At 42.5% G+C, this 20,776-nt stretch overlaps 1 protein-coding gene across 1 annotated transcript in view; it reads right to left on the reverse strand.

The window, feature by feature from the left end:
- The window catches only part of UNC13B (unc-13 homolog B), a 393,995-nt gene that overhangs the window by 289,496 nt on the left and 83,723 nt on the right, over positions 1–20,776 (reverse strand). The window contains exons 6-8 of the mRNA XM_077816579.1: positions 19,375–19,437; positions 12,207–12,280; positions 9,967–10,024 (exon numbers count right to left, since the gene is read on the reverse strand). Coding sequence (XP_077672705.1) covers positions 9,967–10,024; positions 12,207–12,280; positions 19,375–19,437 — 195 coding nt within the window. The remainder of the gene's footprint in view (positions 1–9,966; positions 10,025–12,206; positions 12,281–19,374; positions 19,438–20,776) is intronic.

Below are 20,776 nucleotides of genomic sequence, written 5' to 3' on the forward strand. Positions count from 1 at the left end.
TGGACAGAAAGTTGGCTAGATTGTCAGGCTCAACGAGTAGTGATCAATGGCTCCATGTCTAGTTGGCAGCCGGTATCAAGTGGAGTGCCCAAGGGTCGGTCCTGGGGCCGGTTTTGTTCAATATCTTCATAAATGATCTGGAGGATGGTGTGGATTGCACCCTCAGCAAGTTTGCAGATGACACTAAACTGGGAGGAGTGGTAGATACGCTGGAGGGTAGGGATAGGATACAGAGGGACCTAGACAAATTAGAGGATTGGGCCAAAAGAAATCTGATGAGGTTCAGCAAGGACAAATGCAGAGTCCTGCACTTAGGACGGAAGAACCCCATGCACCGCTACATGAATTTTGGAATTCATCAGGTCAAATCCCTATGTTCAAAATACAAAGACTTCAGCAAGATAGTCAGTACAATGACTTCACATTTGCAGTAGCAAAATAATCAAAAGCCAATTGGTTTTAAGTTTCCCAGATATGGGGACATTTTGCTTACCAGAACGAACAGTTTCAGGATCTTGCAAAGTTGATGGATATTGGAGGAACATTCCTAGCATCAAGTGCAGACTGTGAGCGTGGCTTTCGCTTAATGAACACACTAAAAAAACAAACTATGGAATCATTTAGAAGTAGATCATTTGGACATGCTAATCTATATTGAGTTACCAACTGGATGGAGGACTGAGATCTGGACAGAGTTTATATTTAATGGGCAAATGAAAAAGATTGCAGGGAAAAACAGTAAGGTTTGTTAAGCAGTTTTTGACATTTTGACCAATAAGGAAATTAAAATGAATTTATAATTACATATCTTATTCTTCGGTGATAATCATTTATTGATATTTTTTAGGAAAATTTTAAATTTAAAACAAACTCTTGTTTTTCTTTTTTTTTAAACTTATGTCTATCTGAAAACCGATATAAATTGACATAATGGCATACTTAAACATATAATGAAGACAATTTAATATCAAAATCTTTTCAGACAGTGTATAGAATGCAAGGTGAAAGTGGACACCAACGGGCAGAAGCCTTTGGACTGATAATGATCATGATTGATGTGTGTTTGATATATGCTCGTGATTGTCTATAAAAAAAGATCAAAGCATAATGCTTCAAACTAACTTCTGCTTCATGAAGAATGGTTAAATTTCCTTTTTCTAAGTATTTAAAAATGACATTTATAAAATAACGGTGTAAAACTATCACAAATTTCAAATTAAAACTTTTTAAATTTATAAGCATTTTACTCGTGTCAAATATAAAGGGAAGGGTAACCACCTTTCTGTATACAGTGCTATAAAAATCTCTCCTGGCCAGAGGCAAAACCCTTTCACCTGTAAAGGGTTCAGAAGCTAAGGTAACCTCACTGGCACCTGACCCAAAATGACCTAGGAGGGGACAAGATACTTTCAAATCTGGACCGGGGGGGGGGGGGGGGGGGAGGGTTGGGGAACAAAGGGTTCTGTCTGTGTGATGCTTTTGCCTGGAACAGATCAGGAATGCAGCCTTACAACTCCTGTAAAGTTAGTAAGTAATCTAGCTAGAACATGCGTTAGATTTTCTTTTGTTTAATGGCTGGTAAAATAAGCTGTGTCTTTTTGTAATTTAAGGTTTTGCCCACAGGGATTCTCTATGTTTTGAATCTGATTACCCTGTAAGGTATTTACCATCCTGATTTACAGAGGTGATTCTTTTACCTTTTCTTTAATTAAAATTCTTCTTTTAAGAACCTGATTGATTTTTCATTGTTTTTAAGATCCAAGGGTTTGGGTCTGTGTTCACCTGTACAAATTGGTGAGGATTCTTATCAAGCCTTCCCCAGGGAAGAGGATGTAGGGCTTGGGGGGACAAATTTACCAAACAATCTGGAAGCAATTAGCTTGTCTTGATAAGAACACTCTTGAGAAACTTCTCTCTATTTTAGATTTATTAACTCCCTGGTTACAGACAATATTTGCAGTTGCTGATTTGCCAGCAGAGAAAACTAAATCTGTTTTCTAAAAAAGCAAACACTTTTCTGTACCAGTTTGCATCGTGACTGACTTGAAGTGGACAGCATGTAAACACTGGTAGAATGACTCGGGGTGAAATATAATGAAATTTGACATTGCTAGAAGCAGTTTTGGACATGTATAAAGAACAAATCCTTGCCTTCTAAAATGCTAATTGAGTCTGGCATTCAGGGATTCAACAAACTGAGTAATCAAATAAAGATACCATGCAAGCTAGTGTACTTCAAACAGTGTTTTTCCATAAAATAAAAGCCGTGTAACTTACTGATTTGCTCTTTCAATTTTAATTCCAGATTACTGGTAAAAGACATTACGGGAGTGCTGCAATTATTTCCACAAACAAGCATTAGGAAATTCAGAGCTAAAGTTAAATTAAAAACAAATTCAAATATGTTAAGGTCTGGAAAGGCACATATGCACCAAAAAACCTTAATTCTCTACTATAGTTATGCCAAAAAGGAAAAAAAAAGTTATAAAGCACCCTCTAAAAATAGTTAATCACATCTGGGTCTAATACGCCCTAATCATAACTGTATACTTACTGCCTGGAATGACTACGGAGCAGAGTTATCATTGTGGGGAGGGAGGCAATGAAAGGTGAGCAGAAAAGTGTGCAGAGCACGGGCGGTGAGAAGCGGAAGAGTACCCCATGTGAGGAGAGAGGCGATTTAGTGGCTATCCTGAAGATAGAGGGGAGAGGGCAAGGATGTGACTAGGGCCTGAAGTGGGAAGAGGTTTATGTGAGGGGAGTCCTGTGTTGGGGACATCCAGGACTGTGCATCCAACAGGGACTTGGGGTAGGGAGCCCAGTCCCCTTCTGTGCCAAGGCATCAATAGAGATTCATAAATAAGGCCAGAAGAGAACATGATACTTCTCCGTAACACCGGCCCTCATCCACAGCACAGTTGAGCGAATTTCAGCAAGTGCTCATTTGCGTCAATTCCGTGACGTCTGGCTGAGCTACACCATGTCTTTTAGAACTACATCCAATCTGGATTTAAAGATCTTCCCATACAACTGCTGCCTCGGTTTCACAGGCTGCCAAGATAGTGTGTACAAAGGCACCTGTGGCAGAAAGAGCCTTCAGAAAGCCAGAGACGTTGGCATGTACACTGCGCTCCCACACAATCCAGGGTCCTGCTCTGCATAGCGGCAATCTGCCGAACACAGATCCCTTTTCCCATATGCTGCCTTCCTTCATCATAGCTCCCCATTCTGACACTCTGTACCTCAGAGGGAGCGCCCTGTACTCCATTTGTACATAATTGTGATATTTCATATAAAGCATGCCACGTAAAGTATCATGGGAAAGGTTATGATCTGCTGAACACGATTATTCTATCTAAATATATATCTCATTAGTGCATATGATATGAGATTATACTGTATGGTTGTCACTAAAATACGCTGTGAGTTGAGGAATCTCCAGATATTAGCTGCCCAGAAACAACAAAGGAGCTAACCAACAGCCGGGCGGGAGTCGAACAACCATCAACAGCCATCATCCATCATGGGAGTTACAATTCAGGCGACACCAGAGGAACTGCTCAACCTTGCCTGGTGACTCAGCAATGCCAACCAGATATGCCAGGACTTATGGTCTCCAAGCAGATGGAATGAGGATATGAAATATAGGACAGAGGCCACATGTTTTGTCCTGTCTCTTCCCCCACCTATGCTAAAGGCAATGGGAACGCTGGAGCTGAGGAGACTGGTCCCCAGGCTAACAGGGAGAGCCTGCATATGAAAGACTAACCAACCTGCAGTATCCAGTGGGATGAGAAAAACTGCTTAGTCCAGATGTTGCCTAATCTAATAAGGTTAAGAATGTAGACTGTGTGCTTGTCTTTATTTTCTTTTGGTAGCCACTCTGACTTCTGCCTATCACTTATCACTTAAAATCCATCTTTTGTCATCAATAAACTTATTCTAATGTTTATCCTTACCAGTGAGTTTGACTGAAGTGCTTGGTAAATCTGCTTAGTTTACAAAGGCCAGTGTGTGTCCACTTTCCATTAATGAAGTAGTGAACCAATCAATAAACTTGCATTGCTCAAGAAAGGATCTTGAGCAGTGCAAGACAGTATATGCCCTTGTTGCCAAGAAGGCCAATGACATTTTGGGATGTATAAGTAGGGGCATTGCCAGCAGGTCGAGGGACGTGATCGTTCCCCTCTATTCGACATTGGTGAGGCCTCATCTGGAGTACTGTGTCCAGTTTTGGGCTCCACACTACAAGAAGGATGTGGAAAAATTGGAAAGAGTCCAGCGGAGGGCAACGAAAATTATTAGGGGGCTGGAGCACATGAGTTAAGAGGAGAGGCTGAGGGAACTGGGATTGTTTAGTCTGCGGAAGAGAAGAATGAGGGGGGATTTGAGAGCTGCTTTCAACTACCTGAAAGGGGGTTCCAAAGAGGATGGATCTAGACTGTTCTCAGTGGTAGCAGATGACAGAATGAGGAGTAATGATCTCAAGTTGCAGTGGGGGAAATTTAGGTTGGATATTAAGAAAAAAAATTCACTAGGAGGGTGGTGAAGCACTAGAATGCATTACCTAGGGAGGTGGTGGAATCCACTTCCTTAGATATTTTTAAGGTCAGGCTTGACAAAGCCCTGGCTGGGATGATTTAGTTGGGGATTGGTCCTGCTTTGAGCAGGGGGTTGGACCAGATGACCTCCTGAGGTCCCTTCCAACCTTGATATTCTATGATTCCTATGGTATAAGGCTGGGAGCTGGGGGGATTTGGCTGGTGCCTTTCTCTGTGTGATTCTTGAGTGGCTCTGGGAGCATTCATGCAATCTGGCTGGGTATGAGGCTCCACATGAGGTTGTACTGAGTGTAACAGCACCTGGAGGGGTTTGCTGCTTGTCACCAGTAAGGCATTGTGAGAGACAATCTAGATTGGTGAAGTAAGGGGGCACAGAGGTTCTACAGTCCCAGGTTCCACCACGGGGATGCCATCATGCCTCCTCTTTCAACATTAGAAAGTTGCACCTTGAGGAGAAATGGCCACCATAAGGAAGGCATGGAAGACCAGGGATGTGAGAGTCGACCATAAACCACCACTCATGCGCCCAGAGGTGTTTTTCCTCACCAGGAGTCCAGCTTCAATTAACCTAATCCAGTCCACTGGAGAGAAACGCCCCACTGACAAAGCAGAGGAGCCAGCGAACAGTCACACAGCCAATGCAGAACAGTAACAGTTAAGGGTCATGTAATCTAATGAGATGTGTATAACCACCCCCCTCACTCCACTGACTCATTTCAACCAATAGAATTGCAACATACAAATTAGCTGGAGAAAGTATCATGATTGTTTGAGTTAACTCTGAAAGCCCAGTTTAAAAGTGATCCGAACTATCGCTGGCCCAGTCTATAATTATAATTAGATGCAACAATTGTTTATTTCTTCAAGTGGAACCTATGAGATTTCAGTGAGCTTTATCTACAGGATTCACACATTGTAAAGCCAGAAGGGACCACTGTGATAATCTAGTCTGGCCTCCTGCATAACACAGGCAATAGGACAACCCCTGAATTACTTCTTGTTTGAATTACAACAGCTCTTTTAGAAAGGCATCCAATCTGGATTTAAAATATGGATACTTCAGGTTTTAAGACAGTCTCTTCACTGTTAAAATAAGATCTTCACAGAGGCAGGGGGTGGGACTAGATGACCTCCTGAGGTCCCCTCCAACCCTGATATTCTAGGATTCTATGAGATCCTGCCTACTCTGGGGTTCTTGCACCATCCTCTGAGACATCTGGTGCTAGTCCTTGTCAGAGATAGGATATTGAACTGGATAGATCTTGGGTGTGATCCCATCTCAATTTCTATGGGAAGCTTGGGAAGTCTCTTATTTCATTATTGAGCTCATTTAGGAGAAGAGTCTGATGAGTGCTAAATTTATTGTGCTTTTTTAAAACAAAATAATTAGCAGTGACATTTTTAAATTCTAAGAATATTCCTTCTATACTCAGAGCACTATATTTTTACACAGGATCGGCTACATTATTTCACAGATAAAGAGACTGAATCTTTCTTTGACAAGGAAAACTCAACTCAGCCTTCACTATGGAATTACAAGTGGTCTGTCCTAGATTTTTTTCTTTTTAAATTTAAGCTCTTAAGGTTCTTAATTATTATTATTTTGTTGCCAAGTGCTGAGTTGCACACTGGCAGTGCAGAAGCTGTACAAGCACTCATGGCTCCCACTGTGCTCTTAGGGACAGTGCAACCACAGATTTACTACGTAAAAACAAGAGATACAAGGCCAACAGTTTCAGAACTTGGTGAGGACTACTTACATATTTAGGTATGTAAGTAGCCTGATTTTCAGCGATACTGAGCACTCACAGCTCCCACTGAAGGCAACAGACAAAGAGTAGATAGGAGAGTGCTATAAAGAATTTACTGGGAGTTCAAAAAGATTGGCCACTTACTGTACACATTTATATTGCCACATTTCTAATGGCTCCATTTTCATGCCCAGGACAAATCAAATTAACCACTCATGCAAGATCTATTGTTTAATACTTTGGGGACTGCTAACAGATCTGTTTCCTCCTAGGTTTTCCATTTGGCTGGAAGGCTACAAAATGCCATTGTTCCAAGAAAGAATAGTTACATAGCATGTGTAATGTTTGATAAGTTTATTTTTCTCTTTAAACAAGATGAAAACTGATTTGTGATCTGACATCAGGCCTTCACGTTACCTGTTTCATAAATAAGATTGCTTTCTAGCAAAATTGAGGCTACTAGCAAGAGGTCTAGAAATGACAATTGTAGTTTTAATGTTTACAACCTTGATTTACATAAAATGAAAGCTTTATACACAGCAGATGCTACTTGTCATGGGAGCTTTACAATTTATAAATGCTGTGCTGTGGAAACAGGTGCAGCTATCTGATACATGAAAATTCCTCCTGATTCACCCACACATCATGAGATTTGGAAAAGATCATTCACGTGAACCTTTCACAACTGCTGAGAATCTTCTGTATTGCTACTGCAGGAAGCCACGAAAGTCATTTTAATGGTCAGGAAGAACATTTACCCCTCAGCCACTTTACATTGGTACTGCTTTTCTTTGATCCTTTGAAGTTTGGAGCCTGGTAGCTAAGTCATCCCAACTTAAATATTTTCATTTTTTCAATTCAGTTTGTTGATTTTAAATTTTTTATGGTAATTGTCTTTTTCCGTATGTGGATCCACTTTAAGGATTATTTTCCTGCTTTAATACCTACAGTATTTGTTTAATTTTTAAAGCTGCACTTGGAATTATTTTAGATACCACTGTTGGGATGCTCGATACACTCTCCAGTAGGGCTTTCAGCTAGAACTGACTGGGAAAAGCTGAATGTTTTAACTGGTTAAATATTCAAAATCTCTGAAGATATTACAGACAAAATGATTAAACCACACACAGATAATTCTCCCGTCCAAAAAAAGGTAAACAGTAATTAACCTTTACTAATGTTAACAGCTTTGTAGCGATCCCATAATCAGCCTATTGGATAAACAACCTGTAGAGTGTAATACCCTAGTCTTATAGGATTTTAACGGAGGATAGGAGACTTGTTTGAATGACAGAGCATGAGTTTTATTATGTTGCTTCTGTAACCCACATGATACTGAAGCATTTCACTTTATTGCTCCAGGGCAGGAGACTAGGATCTTAGCTAGATATTCTGAGTATCTGCACATCCAGAACAGAGTGCAGCAGTTACCAGACATGCTCCGTAGCTGTTTTGATGCTGTATTATATGACATTTTCACTGTGGGCAATCCACCTGGCAGGTGACACCCAAGTCACCCTCTGAGTGCTGACGTAACCAAAGTGCAATGGGGGCAAGGGGAAGGTTATAAATACAGGAGTTAAAGACAGCTCTATGGACTGAGTGACTGATCAAAGCAAGACCAAGAGATGTGTCTACTGCGTGGGCTGGGTCCCAATCTCTGTACCACTCTGGGTACGGGTTAGTGCTCTTCCAGCTTTATTTACCAGGGAAGCCCTCCATTAAGATAATGTTTGATCATAAGAAAGGCCATGCTGGGTCAGACCAATGGCCCATCTAGCCCAGTATCCAGTCTTCCAACAGTGGCCAATGCCAGATGCTTCAGAGGGAATGAACAGAACAGTGCAATTATTGAGTGATCCATCCCGTCATCCAGTCCCAGTTTCTGCCAGTCAGAGGTTCAGGAACACCCAGAGCATGGGGTTGTCCCTGACTACCTTGGCTAATAGCCACTGATGGACCTATCACTGTGGTATGTTTTATGGACCTACAGGGAAAGCAGGAAGGGGAGCATTTGTTACCCCTAGAGACTACAGAGCCAGTGGAAATTACATTGAGCTACCAGCTAACCGCTCTAACTGGGACTGTATCTCACTTAGAGGGCGAGACTGGGGCAGCACTGAGTGAGCTGAAGGTTTGTGAATTTTGCCTGACTTAGCTGGGCTCATGGAGAGAAGATGATGCCCTATAACGAGCTCCAGGAAATGGATATTTTATATGCTGATCCCAACCCCTGCACCACTTTGGATACAGATGATAGACTTCTTGGAAGGATTGAGACCTCCTATTTCTCAAGCTCTGCAGAGTCCAGGTGACACACACTACATACTACATTCATGGCATAAAGGCTGAAAAATGACCTCTGAAAAAAGATCAGAGGGGACATGCTGTGTTGAAGTATAGAAAACGTTATGCTGAAACCTTATATTTGAATGTTTGTAACAGAAACAAAGGGTGTAAGTCTGTACAAGGGACATCAGAAGTTCATGTCAAATAGCTTTTGTTTAAAAATGATTCATAGTATTTCAAACACTACTTACAATAGCGTCTGTTTTACTGAGAAAGCGTATAGTGCTCTCCCTTTGAAACGGACTGGGGTCTATTACCATCCATTTATCAGGGTTTTACATACAATAGCCCTGAGGTTTAACTCTGTGTAATGCTTTCTGAAAAGTCCTGAAAAGACTGAACTCTGACCTGTACTTCACCAAGAGTTACACTGAGGTGCAGGACAAAGGGGAGCGTATAGTTATAGAGAATATTGCCTGAGCATTCCCTCCCCTGTCCCTGTTATGTTTCCAAAAGCGGTCAAGCCATTAAAGGACGTATCAACTTTGCTTTCACCTTACAACATTAGATATCCCCTCCCTGCTGTAAACTAAAAATAGCTTTTCAAAAATATAATTTTGCAAAACAATTAGTACACAACATGTGCTAAACTTTCCACATTCACATTTTCATAAGTACCAAAAAGGAAACAGATCCAAAATAGTGAGTTAAAGCAGAAACAAGTAACATTAATGAATATTTTTTCATCTCACTGTATTAAAGAATATGCCGAGAATAAATGCAATATTAGGAATAATACACAAAACGTTACTACATTTTAACAGGTGCACGGACATGTTTTCAGCCTCCAAATATTCTCCTCCTCCAAAAAATACACCGTTAAAAAAAGGCATAAGACTACCATACAATACTCTTAAAAATCATATTAATGATTTGACAGAAAAAAACAACAAAAACCTCAGAGTGAAGTCTGAAATATATTCCATCTAACTCTCCCATTATCCATTGTTACTACAGAGATCTGAACATTTCGGGTGATCTCATAAACCTTGTATGTCTACTACACTGGTAGAACAAGGATAGGTTAATGGCAGAGTTTCAGATTTCACTATTAATCTTGTACGGCTAAGATCATTCATAGGGCTCTTTACGGCAGAAGCCTACATTTAGAGAATTCTTCCTGACCTATAAAAATGACTAGTTTAACATCAGACCTAGATGTCACGCAGGCTGCCATTCCCTAACTGCAGCTCTATCTAGAGAACTTTGCCTGGATACACCAGCCAATGTTAACTAACCATAGAGTGAACCGACATTCGTTTAAGACAAAATAGTTTTGAGAGAGAAAATAAAGTCATACTTACAACACTGGGAGGCAGCAGTGGGCAATGGTTTCTTCTGGACTTCTTCTGAAAATGAATACTAAGGAAAGACAAAAGAAAGAGCACAGACAGATAACAGATTGAAAGTAACCTTATAAAACAGGATTTCCAAAACATAACAAGCTTACGCTCTGAGAGTATATCGGCGTGGGGGGTGGGAGGGGGAGGGAAGGTGTTAAAGTACAAAATAATATTTTCCTTAATTCCCAAATACAGAACACGCTCCCAGAAAAGTAAAAACTGGCATTATCCCATGCAAAATATCTGTTCATGGCTGCACACAAGGCTTCGGTAAAGTCTTATCTACTTTAAAAGCTCAAGACAAAAAATTTCAGACTTGGGGGGCCTCAAATTAGGCACCTAAATCCATATTTAGTCACCTAAAATATAAATGTCTAAATTTCAGAGCTGCTGAGCAGTGATTTCAGTGGAATGTGCGCGCGCTCAGGAGCCTGAGAATACGGCAATTTATATATGAGATGCCTAAATATGAATTTGAGGTACCCGTGTTTGAATGCAGTACTGGATGTGGGAACTAGGAAAGAGCTAGATAATTAGCGTGCTCATTAGCAGTGCAATACCCAGAACACTCTTTCAGCATAGTCTGGAAACATCCCACAACATGAAGGATTTTACATTTTATTTAACACTACACTGGAGTACACAGAGATTCCATTTAACCAATTTTGGATTATTCCAAAAGGGTCTGCTGCAGCATTAAAGGTGTTCCCTTGAGATATGTTTATGATATTGTTTTGGCCACCTCCTCCTAGTACCACACCAATAATTCAAAAATAATCCAGTGATCTGTCTGAGGCTAGAGACAGAAGATAAGCAGAATAATTTCTAATCCTATTAGGCAAAATGTCAAGAACACAACCCTCATCAGCCAAGAGCTGGGAAAAAGCGCCCCAAAGTCAGTGGAAGCTGCAAGTTTTGAAATACTGAGTCCTCAGTCAATGCCATACACTGACCACCAGCGGAGCTATTTCACAAAAAATGAGGAAGTAAACACGGACGCACTTTCAGTTGACTAGCAAGAAGCTGAATAGGTAAGCACAGTGAGAAAGAACAGGCTGGATGAGCAGACAAGCCATCTAAAAGAATTGGGGATTGCATCACAATTCATGCAAACTTCATCTACCAAGAATTTGATGAATCACTAGAGGGCACCTATGTTCCACTGCGTGTCTGGCACTAGAATTCCCCTGCTGAAACCCATAGCTTTCAACCCAGGAGGAAGGATATATTGCAGCAGAATTACTGGAAAGTTATAAGTTCACACGACTTGCTTTTTCACCAGGTTCACAGATACCAAGCAGCTCTAGAGCTATTACTGGATCCCTGAATCCAAAAGAAGCTACATGCAAGCTATTTTTCCACCTAAACACAGCTGTGAGACTAGGTTAAACAGTTCGAGACAAGACTTAACTTCTGCCTGAGTATTCTTGATCTCCACAATGAATCCACTAACACACTTAACGGAGGAAGGCTAAGTTAAGAGTACAATACATTTCCCCCAAACTTCAACACCCTACATCTCTATCACCAACAGGACCTTTTATTAATACTCTCTTGTAGAGAAACATATTACACTTTTGGTTAACACTGTTTACACCTGCCCTTGTTGGAGTTAACAAGTTCCTTAAATGCAAGAAATTAAGTCCATCAACCAGATAAATAACACCTTCAGTAAGACAAGTGTCCTTGGTGTATATTTTGCATAAAGAGCTAAGAAACTGAAGTGTTCCTTTTCTGGTTTTCAATAACAACAAACATAGCCTGGGGCAGCACTGTTCTCCTAACTGCCTCATCCTGCTGTCTAGCAAAGCCAGAGTTTTACACTTGTTTTGAATCTAAGGGCTTGTCTACACCACACAGCTTTTAGTGACAAGTCAGCGTCAACACAGCCTTGTCACTAAAAAGTCAGCGTGTGTAAACGACAACTTCGCAGTGTACACAAGCCCCAAGTATCATGCAAAAATCAATTTCTCCTCAATTTTCACATGCTGCAGCCTCTTATTCTAGCTGGCATTAACACCGCACATAAGGGAATGTGAACAGCTCAGTGAAAAACTTGTGAATGAAGGAAAACAATAGTAATTACCTAAACTTAACTGTCATGGAAATTCTGCATAGCGCTACAGTACACTCTGGAGCATTTTGGATCAGAATCCTACTTTAATTATAGTGTTTGCATGATTCAAGTGAGGTTTACTCACCTCAGCACGATCTTCCAAAGAGTTTATCTGTTCTAGTTTTTTGGTCCAATATCTGGCTTCCTCCTCAGGGATATCTATAGCAACAGCAAAGGCATCAGTCATTCACACTAAATTAGTTATCCAGCAAGTTATTTTTTTAAATAAATTTGTATTCAACAGCAACACTTAAAACAGTGATGACATTCCAAGAGAACAGGATTTTTTTTAAAGCACATCACAAAGACCGCCTTCATTTTGAAATTCACTGAAATGTCCTCTATTAGCATCAAAAGTAAAATAAGTTTTAAATAGTAATTTAGTTCCAGGTCTCTGTATGTAAACATTCTAGTTTATCACTACCTAACCAAACACAAAACACACTCAAAGCAGAAAAGAAGGATGCAAAATCTGACTGGTTTATACAATTATAATAAATATAATGAGTCACTAAAAAAATCATGAACCAGCTACACACTTGGAAACACAATATGATGTGATCAAAGGCCTCTTCTCCCAAGTTCTCTCCCCTTAACCCCAGAAGAACAATGCCTCTAACTACCCTGTCTAGAGAGCATATTTTCATTCATGGCACATCAGGGTGTATCTAAGCATCTACAAACTAATAAAATCACCCCAGTTTTCCTTCGCAGGCCATAAACTGTCTCTTCTGGGGCAATTGATGTTACCTGAATGAATTCCGCTAAAGTGACTGTGTTTTCACCACTGTGCAGTGAAGATTTAACTAACACTCCTTCCTCTTCTAGAGGCTGAACTGTCCAGTTACACAATTAACACGCCTGTGCTTGTCAGCTAGATGTTTGCAGCTGACAGTTTAGTACCCGTGGCTTGGGTAACTATTTTCTATTTCAAAATTTAAAACAATAAAAAACATTATATAATGGACTGTGTAATTGTCATTTTCAGAGAGGGTCATCTTTTTGAAGAGGAGACTGTCACTTGCGCTTGGGAGATGAACTAGTGCAGAGATACCCCCCATTGGAAGGCCAGACAGAGTGCTCTGAGGACCACAATGTCACAGAATGATGGTCAAGTTACAATTAAAGTGACAAATGTACAAGCTGCGAATCTAGACGGTACCAAGGAAAGGCAGTGAGCTACAACATCAGCAACAGGGACTGCTGCAGCTTAACGCAAAGCAGCCCTGTGAGAGAATTATTGAGGTCACTTCAGAAACTTCAGCAGGATGCAGAACAGAATCCAACAAGGAGAAACTGTGGAGAAACACAATATTAAAAGAAATGCACTGTTTAGAGTGAAATCTCACCCGAGCCCTCTCCCGGAATACTTAACAAAAGGATAGCACTTCTAAAAGTAACAGGAGTACCTGTGACACCTTAGAGACTAACAAATTTATTTGAGCATAAGCAAGTCTCTAAGATGCCACAAGTACTCCTGTTCTTTTTGTGGATACAGACGGTTAAGAAAAAGTTAGCATATGTGACTCCATTTTGGTTTGGGGCCCACCATTGTCTAAAAGCAAGCACATCATGCACCAGGAGGAGTGTTCCTTAGACACTGTATTCCTGTGAAAACCCTCCCCCTTGTTTCCAGCCTGTCTCAACTCCCGGTTTCTGTTCTTTGTCTGTTCCTAACTCCCTGCCTCCTGGACTTAATGTGAGCCTCCCATCCTGATAAGAAAGGCTACTGGTGCATTGCTTTAGGACCATGTTGTGTAGTTGAAGTAATGGTTTAGCACGGGTAATGTACCTAGCAGGGATAGGTGGTAGATAAGGGAAGGGTTTGTCTATTGGCTAAGGTTTCCGATGCACAAGGGCAACGTGCTTTGCTAAAAGGTATATAATCTCTGTATAATCTGCATTCGGGGTCCCCTCCTGACTAGCAGGGGGGCACCATGCTCGAGCGTAACAAACTTAGTATCTTTGGGAACTCTGCAGTTGTGAACTTTGTTCGTGTGCCTCAGCCTAGACTCAAACTGTGCGTGACCTGTCGGGTATAATTCGCAGCAGTTCCTGTGCGTGACCTGTCGGGTATAATTTGCAACAAAACTAACACGGCTACTACTCTGAAACCTGTCACTTCTAAAAATGAGGCTTTAGAAAAACAGGGACCATTTTTGCATAACATATATTTAAAAAAAAAAAATACCACAAATACAAAGAGTAGCATTGAGCTTTGGTGTCTGCTTTCTAATGGTCCTTTGTTCTTATTTCAAAGTAGGGAATTTTCTCCTGGGGAATTTGAGGGGAGGGGGAAGCATCAGAGTCCATCCTAGATAACAGAGGCAGCACAAGTTTTCAGCACTGCTCCAGTTGCTATTCACCACCATTACACACCTGCACTCAAATGACAACTTTCAAAACAGAGAAACAAGAAGGAAAATTACTAATATTCATAACACTTATAACTTTACATTTTCAGGGATGTCGTTACAAAACAAGAGAGTTTTACAGTGGTGGAATTCCCTTTTTTCCTGTGGCTTGAACCTTCAGACTTTACTCATAGACTTTAAGGTCAGAAGGGACCATTATGATTGTGTAGTCCAATGGTCGGCAACCTTTCACAAGTGGCGTGCCAAGTCTTCATTTATTCACTCTAATTTAAGATTTTGCCTGCCAGTAATACATTTTAACGTTTTTAGAAGGTCTCTCTCCATAAGTCTATATTATATAACTAAACTATTGTTGTATGTAAAGTAAACAAGGTTTTTAAAATGTTTAAGAAGCTTTATTTAAATTTAAATTAGAATGTGGATCTGATCAGTTTAGTGCAGTGGTTCTTAACCTGGGGTGCACACCCCCCCTGGGGGTGCGAGATGCCCTTTCTGGGGGTGCGAGACATATAAGATTTTTTTAGAAGGTAAATCATCGAAAACACAAATTAAACACAGGCACATAAGTACAACTACTTTGTTTCATCAAACCTATGTATTTATTAACATTATACATTTTTAACAATTACTGTAATATATAAAGTTAAGTTTTCAAGTTTTTAAGCTAATTGTAGTATAATTTTTTATAAGGGCTGCAGAGCGCTGGGCCCAGGCCAGAAGCAGAGCTGGGCTGGCTGCTGGTACCCCATGCCGGCAGGAGGGCTGAGCAGGGCTGGAGGCCCAGACCCCAGCTTGCGGGTCCAGTGGCTGGAACCCCAGACAGTCAGCGGGCTGAGCGGCTCAGCCCGCTGCCGGTCTGGGATTCTGTCCACTGGCTCCTGCCAGCCAGGATCCTGGCCACTGGCCCCGCTCAGCCTGCTGCCGGCCGGGGGTTCCGTTCACCCAGGCCAGCAGCAGGCTGAGCGGGGCCGACGGCCAGGACCCCAGACCCCAGCTGGCAGCAGCATGTCAGTAAAAATCGGCACGTGTGCCACAGGTTGCCAACCCCTGGTCTGCTCTGACCTCCTGCAAATCCATAGGCAGCTTCAAGGATGTATTAGGAAATACCAGAAACAAAAATTGAAAGGAATCAGCAGCAGTCTGAAAAGAATCTCTGACCAAAAGCAGCTAGCACATTCACTTTAACGCCTGAAGGAAATATTTAGTGTTAAGACTGAGGTTTTATTGCATTACAATAGGAAGTGACAAAACCCTAGTTCAGTTCATTGCCACAGCCTTTATAAATGTGACAATCTGCAAGGCTAAAGGATGACATCTATAAAGTGAATAGCAAGAAGTCTGCTGCTTGCCAGGGGCTAAGATTCGCGATGTGACAGAGAGTGGACCAGATGATACGTCTGGGGGGAGAAAGCAGAAGGAGACTCCGCTGGTTGGAAGGCATGAGATGCACTGTCCTGAGGTTGGGGGTTCCATGACCACCACTCCCAAGAGAAGGAGGCGGGTGGTGGTGGTCGGGGACTCTCTCCTTCGGGAGACTGAGTCATCTATCTGCCGCCCTGACCGGAAAAACCGAGAAGTCTGCTGCTTGCTAGGGGCTAAGATTCGCGATGTGACAGAGAGACTGCCGAGACTCAACAAGCCCTCAGATCGCTACCCCTTCCTGCTTCTCCACGTGGGCACCAATGATACTGCCAAGAATGACCTTGAGCGGATCACTGCGGACTATGTGGCTCTGGGAAGAAGGATAAAGGAGTTTGAGGTGCAAGTGGTCTTCTCGTCCATCCTCCCCGTGGAAGGAAAAGGCCGGGGTAAGGACCGTCGAATCGTGGAAGTCAACGAACGGCTACGCAGGTGGTGTCGGAGAGGCGGCTTTGGATTCTTTGACCATGGGATGGTGTTCCATGAAGGAGGAGTGCTGGGCAGAGACGGGCTTCACCTTACGAAGAGAGGGAAGAGCATCTTTGCGAGCAGGCTGGTTAACCTAGTGAGGAGGGCTTTAAACTAGGTTCACCGGGGGAAGGAGACCAAAGCCCTGAGGAAGTGGGAAAGCGGGATACCGGGAGGAAGCACAGGCAGGAATGTCTGTGAGGGGAGGGCTCCTGCCTCATACTGAGAATGAGGGGCAATCAGCAGGTTATCTCAAGTGCTTATATACAAATGCACAAAGCCTTGGAAACAAGCAGGGAGAACCAGAGGTCCTGGTGATGTCAAGGAATTATGACGTGATTGGAATAACAGAGACTTGTTGGGATAACTCACATGACTGGAGTACTGTCATGGATGGTTATAAACTGTCCAGGAAGGACAGGCAGGGCAGAAAAGGTGGGGGAGTAGCACTGTATGTAAGGGAGCAGTATGACTGCTCAGAGTTCTGGTACGAAACTGCAAAAAAACCTGAGTGTCTCTGGATTAAGTTTAGAAGTGTGAGCAACAAGAGGGATGTAGTAGTGGGAGTCTGCTATAGACCACCGGACCAGGGGGATGAGGTGGATGAGGCTTTCTTCCGGCAACTCGTGGAAGCTACTAGATAGCACACCCTGGTTCTCATGGGTGACTTTAATCTGCCTGATATCTGCTGGGAGAGCAATACAGTGGTGCATAGACAATCCAGGAAGTTTTTGGAAAACGTAGGGGACAATTTCCTGGTGCAAGTGCTAGAGGAGCCAACTAAGGGGGAGCTTTTCTTGACCTGCTGCTCACAAACCGGGAAGAATTAGTGGGGGAAGCAAAAGTGGATGGGAATTTCAGAGGCAGTGACCATGAGTTGGTTGAGTTCAGGATCCTGACACAGGGAAGAAAGGAAAGCAGCAGAATACGGACCCTGGACTTCAGGAAAGCAGACTTCGACTCCCTCAGGGAACGGATGGCTAGGATCCCCTGGGGAACTAACATGAAGGGGAAAGGAGTCCAGGAGAGCTGGCTGTATTTCAAGGAATCCCTGTTGAGGTTACAGGGACAAACCATCCCAATGAGTTGAAAGAATAGTAAATATGGCAGGCGACCAGCTTGGCTTAACGGTGAAATCCTAGCAGATCTTAAACATAAAAAAGAAGCTTACAAGAAGTGGAAGACTGGACATATAACCAGGGAAGAGTATAAAAATATTGCTCAGGCATGTTGGAATGAAATCAGGAGGGCCAAATCACACCTGGAGCTACAGCTAGCAAGAGATGTCAAGAGTAACAAGAAGGGTTTCTTCAGGTATGTTGGCAACAAGAAGAAAGCCAAGGAAAGTGTGGGCCTCTTACTGAATGAGGGAGGCAACCTAGTGACAGAGAATGTGGAAAAAGCTAATGTACTCAATACTTTTTTTCCCCCGTCTTCATGAATAAGGTCAGCTCCCAGACTGCTGTGCTGGGCATCACAGCATGGGGAGTAGATGGCCAGCCCTCTGTGAAGAAAGAGGTGGTTAGGGACTATTTAGAAAAGCTGGACGTGCACAAGTCCATGGGGCAGCAGTTCTGCGGAAAAGGACCTAGGGGTGACAGTGGACGAGAAGCTGGATATGAGTCAGCAGCGTGCCCTTGTTGCCAAGAAGGCCAATGGCATTTTGGGATGTATAAGTAGGGGCATAGCGAGCAGATCGAGGGACGTGATCATCCCCCTCTATTAGACATTGGTGAGGCCTCATCTGGAGTACTGTGTCCAGTTTTGGGCCCCACGCTACAAGAAGGATGTGGATAAATTCGACAGAGTCCAGTGAAGGGCAACAAAAATGATTAGGGGTCTGGAACACATGACTTATGAGGAGAGGCTGAGGGAACTGGGATTGTTTAGTCTGCAGAAGAGAAGAATGAGGGGGGATTTGATAGCTGCTTTCAACTACCTGAGCGGTGGTTCCAGAGAGGATGGTTCTAGACTCTTCTCAGTGGTGGAAGAGGACAGGACAAGGAGTAATGGTCTCAAGTTGCAGTGGGGGAGGTTTAGGTTGGATATTAGGAAAAACTTTTTCACTAAGAGGGTGGTGAAACACTGGAATGCGTTACCTAGGGAGGTGGTAGAATCTCCTTCCTTAGAAGTTTTTAAGGTCAGGCTTGACAAAGTCCTGGCTGGGATGATTTAATTGGGGACTGGTCCTGCTTTGAGCAGGGGGTTGGACTAGATGACCTCCTGAGGTCCCTTCCAACCCTGATATTCTATGATCCCCAAGAAATTCTAAAAAGTGAGGCTCAAACCTTTGTGAAAACATCTTGAGAAATAAAAGCCCTGTATTGGGACCAGGATAGTTTTGTTCAACACAGTGAAGTCTTTTCTAAGCCCAAGGGGACACTTGAGAAGTAGATGGTTCCTTAGACCAGCGTTTCTCAAAGTGGGGTTCCAACCCAATAGAGGGTCCCTAGACTATTGTAGAGGGGTTGTGAGATCGTAGGCTGGTGGCTGGGCACCCAGCTGTGAAGGTAGTGCCACCTGCCAGCAGCAGCAGATAAGGGTGGAAAAGCTGTCTGACAATACCATGCCACCCTTACTTCTCTGCAGCAGCTGGCAGGGAGCACAGCCTTCACAGCCTCTGGCCAGCAGAGCCACTCTCCGCTCTACCCTCAGAGCAGGGCGCTCCATGAGAACAAGGCCATTCTGGTTGTGTCACTTCCCTAAGCAAGGCCCTTGTTTTCACAGAATGTGGCCTACCACTTCTATAGTGTATGAAGAGCGTCAGACTAAACTAACAGCAGGAAAGAACAGGTAGCGTAAGTAAGTAAATAAAGTACTATAATATCTGAAATAAACTAATCTGTAAAAACAATGGATTGTTTTATTGTACATGGCACGAAGAGGGGAGCTCAAGCTGACAGAGGGTGGAGAACAGAATTTGTAAGTGCAGGGAAAAAACCAAAAACCAGAAAATACTACACTTCTTATTTGGCATTTGGATTTACTTACACTGGCTCAGAAGACATTCCGAGTCCCCAGTGTGTTTTGTGCAGTCAAGTTTTCGCCAATAGCCTAAAACCAAAAAAACGCCAGCAACATTTACAAACAAGACACCCTACATAGGTGGAGAGGTCTGTGGAATATTTTGAAAGAAACCTTCATGAACTTGAGCAACAAAAAACTTATGCAAATCAGCAACTGTGACAGCCAAAACTCTGGAAGCACCTTATGCTCTCTCACTTTTAAGCACCAGGGCAAAGAAGCCTCACCATCGCCAAACCCCTTGTTTTTCTTGAATCGAAAAAAATGAGAAAGTATGATTGGCAAAGATGCTGCCACTCAGCTGAGCTCTACTCCACCATCAAATGATAAAGTGAGTCACGTTATTGAGAATATGTCAGGTGGTGGAAAGGATTAAAAATAGCATGTTCTTTTCCTTACAGATTGATGAATCCACCAATGTTTCAGGGGCAGCACAGTTAGTGGTCTATGCTCGGTATACTTGGGAAAACAGAGTAAAAGACGACTCTCTCCTCTTCAAGGCACTGCTGACATATAGTAGGGAAGAGGAAATATTTAAGTTCCCTGATGCCTTTATAACAGGGGAACACATTAACTGGAATAGCTGTGTAGGGATCTGCACCGATGCCATGACAGCTGTCTGGTACCAAGAGTGGGCTTGTCGGCAGACAAAGTAGCCACCACAGAAGCCCAGTGGACATGCTGCATGATTCACAGGAAACCTCTTGCTGGTAGGAATATGGATCCCTACCTAAAATACATTTTGAGTCAAGCTGTAGCAATCATTAATTTTATTAAAGCAAAGCCCCTGAATTCCCAACTTTTTAAAAGTCTGTGTGAAGAAATGGGCTTGGATCATCAGCACTTATTACTGCACACAGAGGTTCACTTGCTGTTGTGGGGAAGAGTTCTAACCCACCTGTTTGAATTGAGACACAATATGTGTGTTTCTGACCGAAGTGGATTCCACCTTGAAGAAGCATTTAAGTGACATCAAATAGTTGGTTGGCAACTCTCTCTTATCTCTCAGACATTTTTGACATTTGTTTAAATTCTTTGAATACTACAAGGAAATGAAACAAACAAACATCCTCAAACTCAATGACAAAATACATGCCCTTACTAAAAAACTGAATCTTTGGAAGTCAAGTCGACAACAAAAAATGTCAAATGTTTTCAGCGCTGAATGACCTCCTGGAAATCTCAGCCAGTGATGTTACCATTGGGGATATAAAAGAACATGTAGCTGAACACCTCCCTACATTCACACAGAGTATTTAAAAACTGGGCTCAATTGTGACCTAACCACATTTAACTGCATAACAAACCCATTCGACTACCAGTTTTCTCCAAATTCAAATCTCACCTTGATAGCTCCAGAGGAACTGAT

The sequence above is a fragment of the Eretmochelys imbricata genome, chromosome 5 (genome assembly GCF_965152235.1).
Source record: "Eretmochelys imbricata isolate rEreImb1 chromosome 5, rEreImb1.hap1, whole genome shotgun sequence".
NCBI lineage: Eukaryota > Metazoa > Chordata > Testudines > Cheloniidae > Eretmochelys > Eretmochelys imbricata.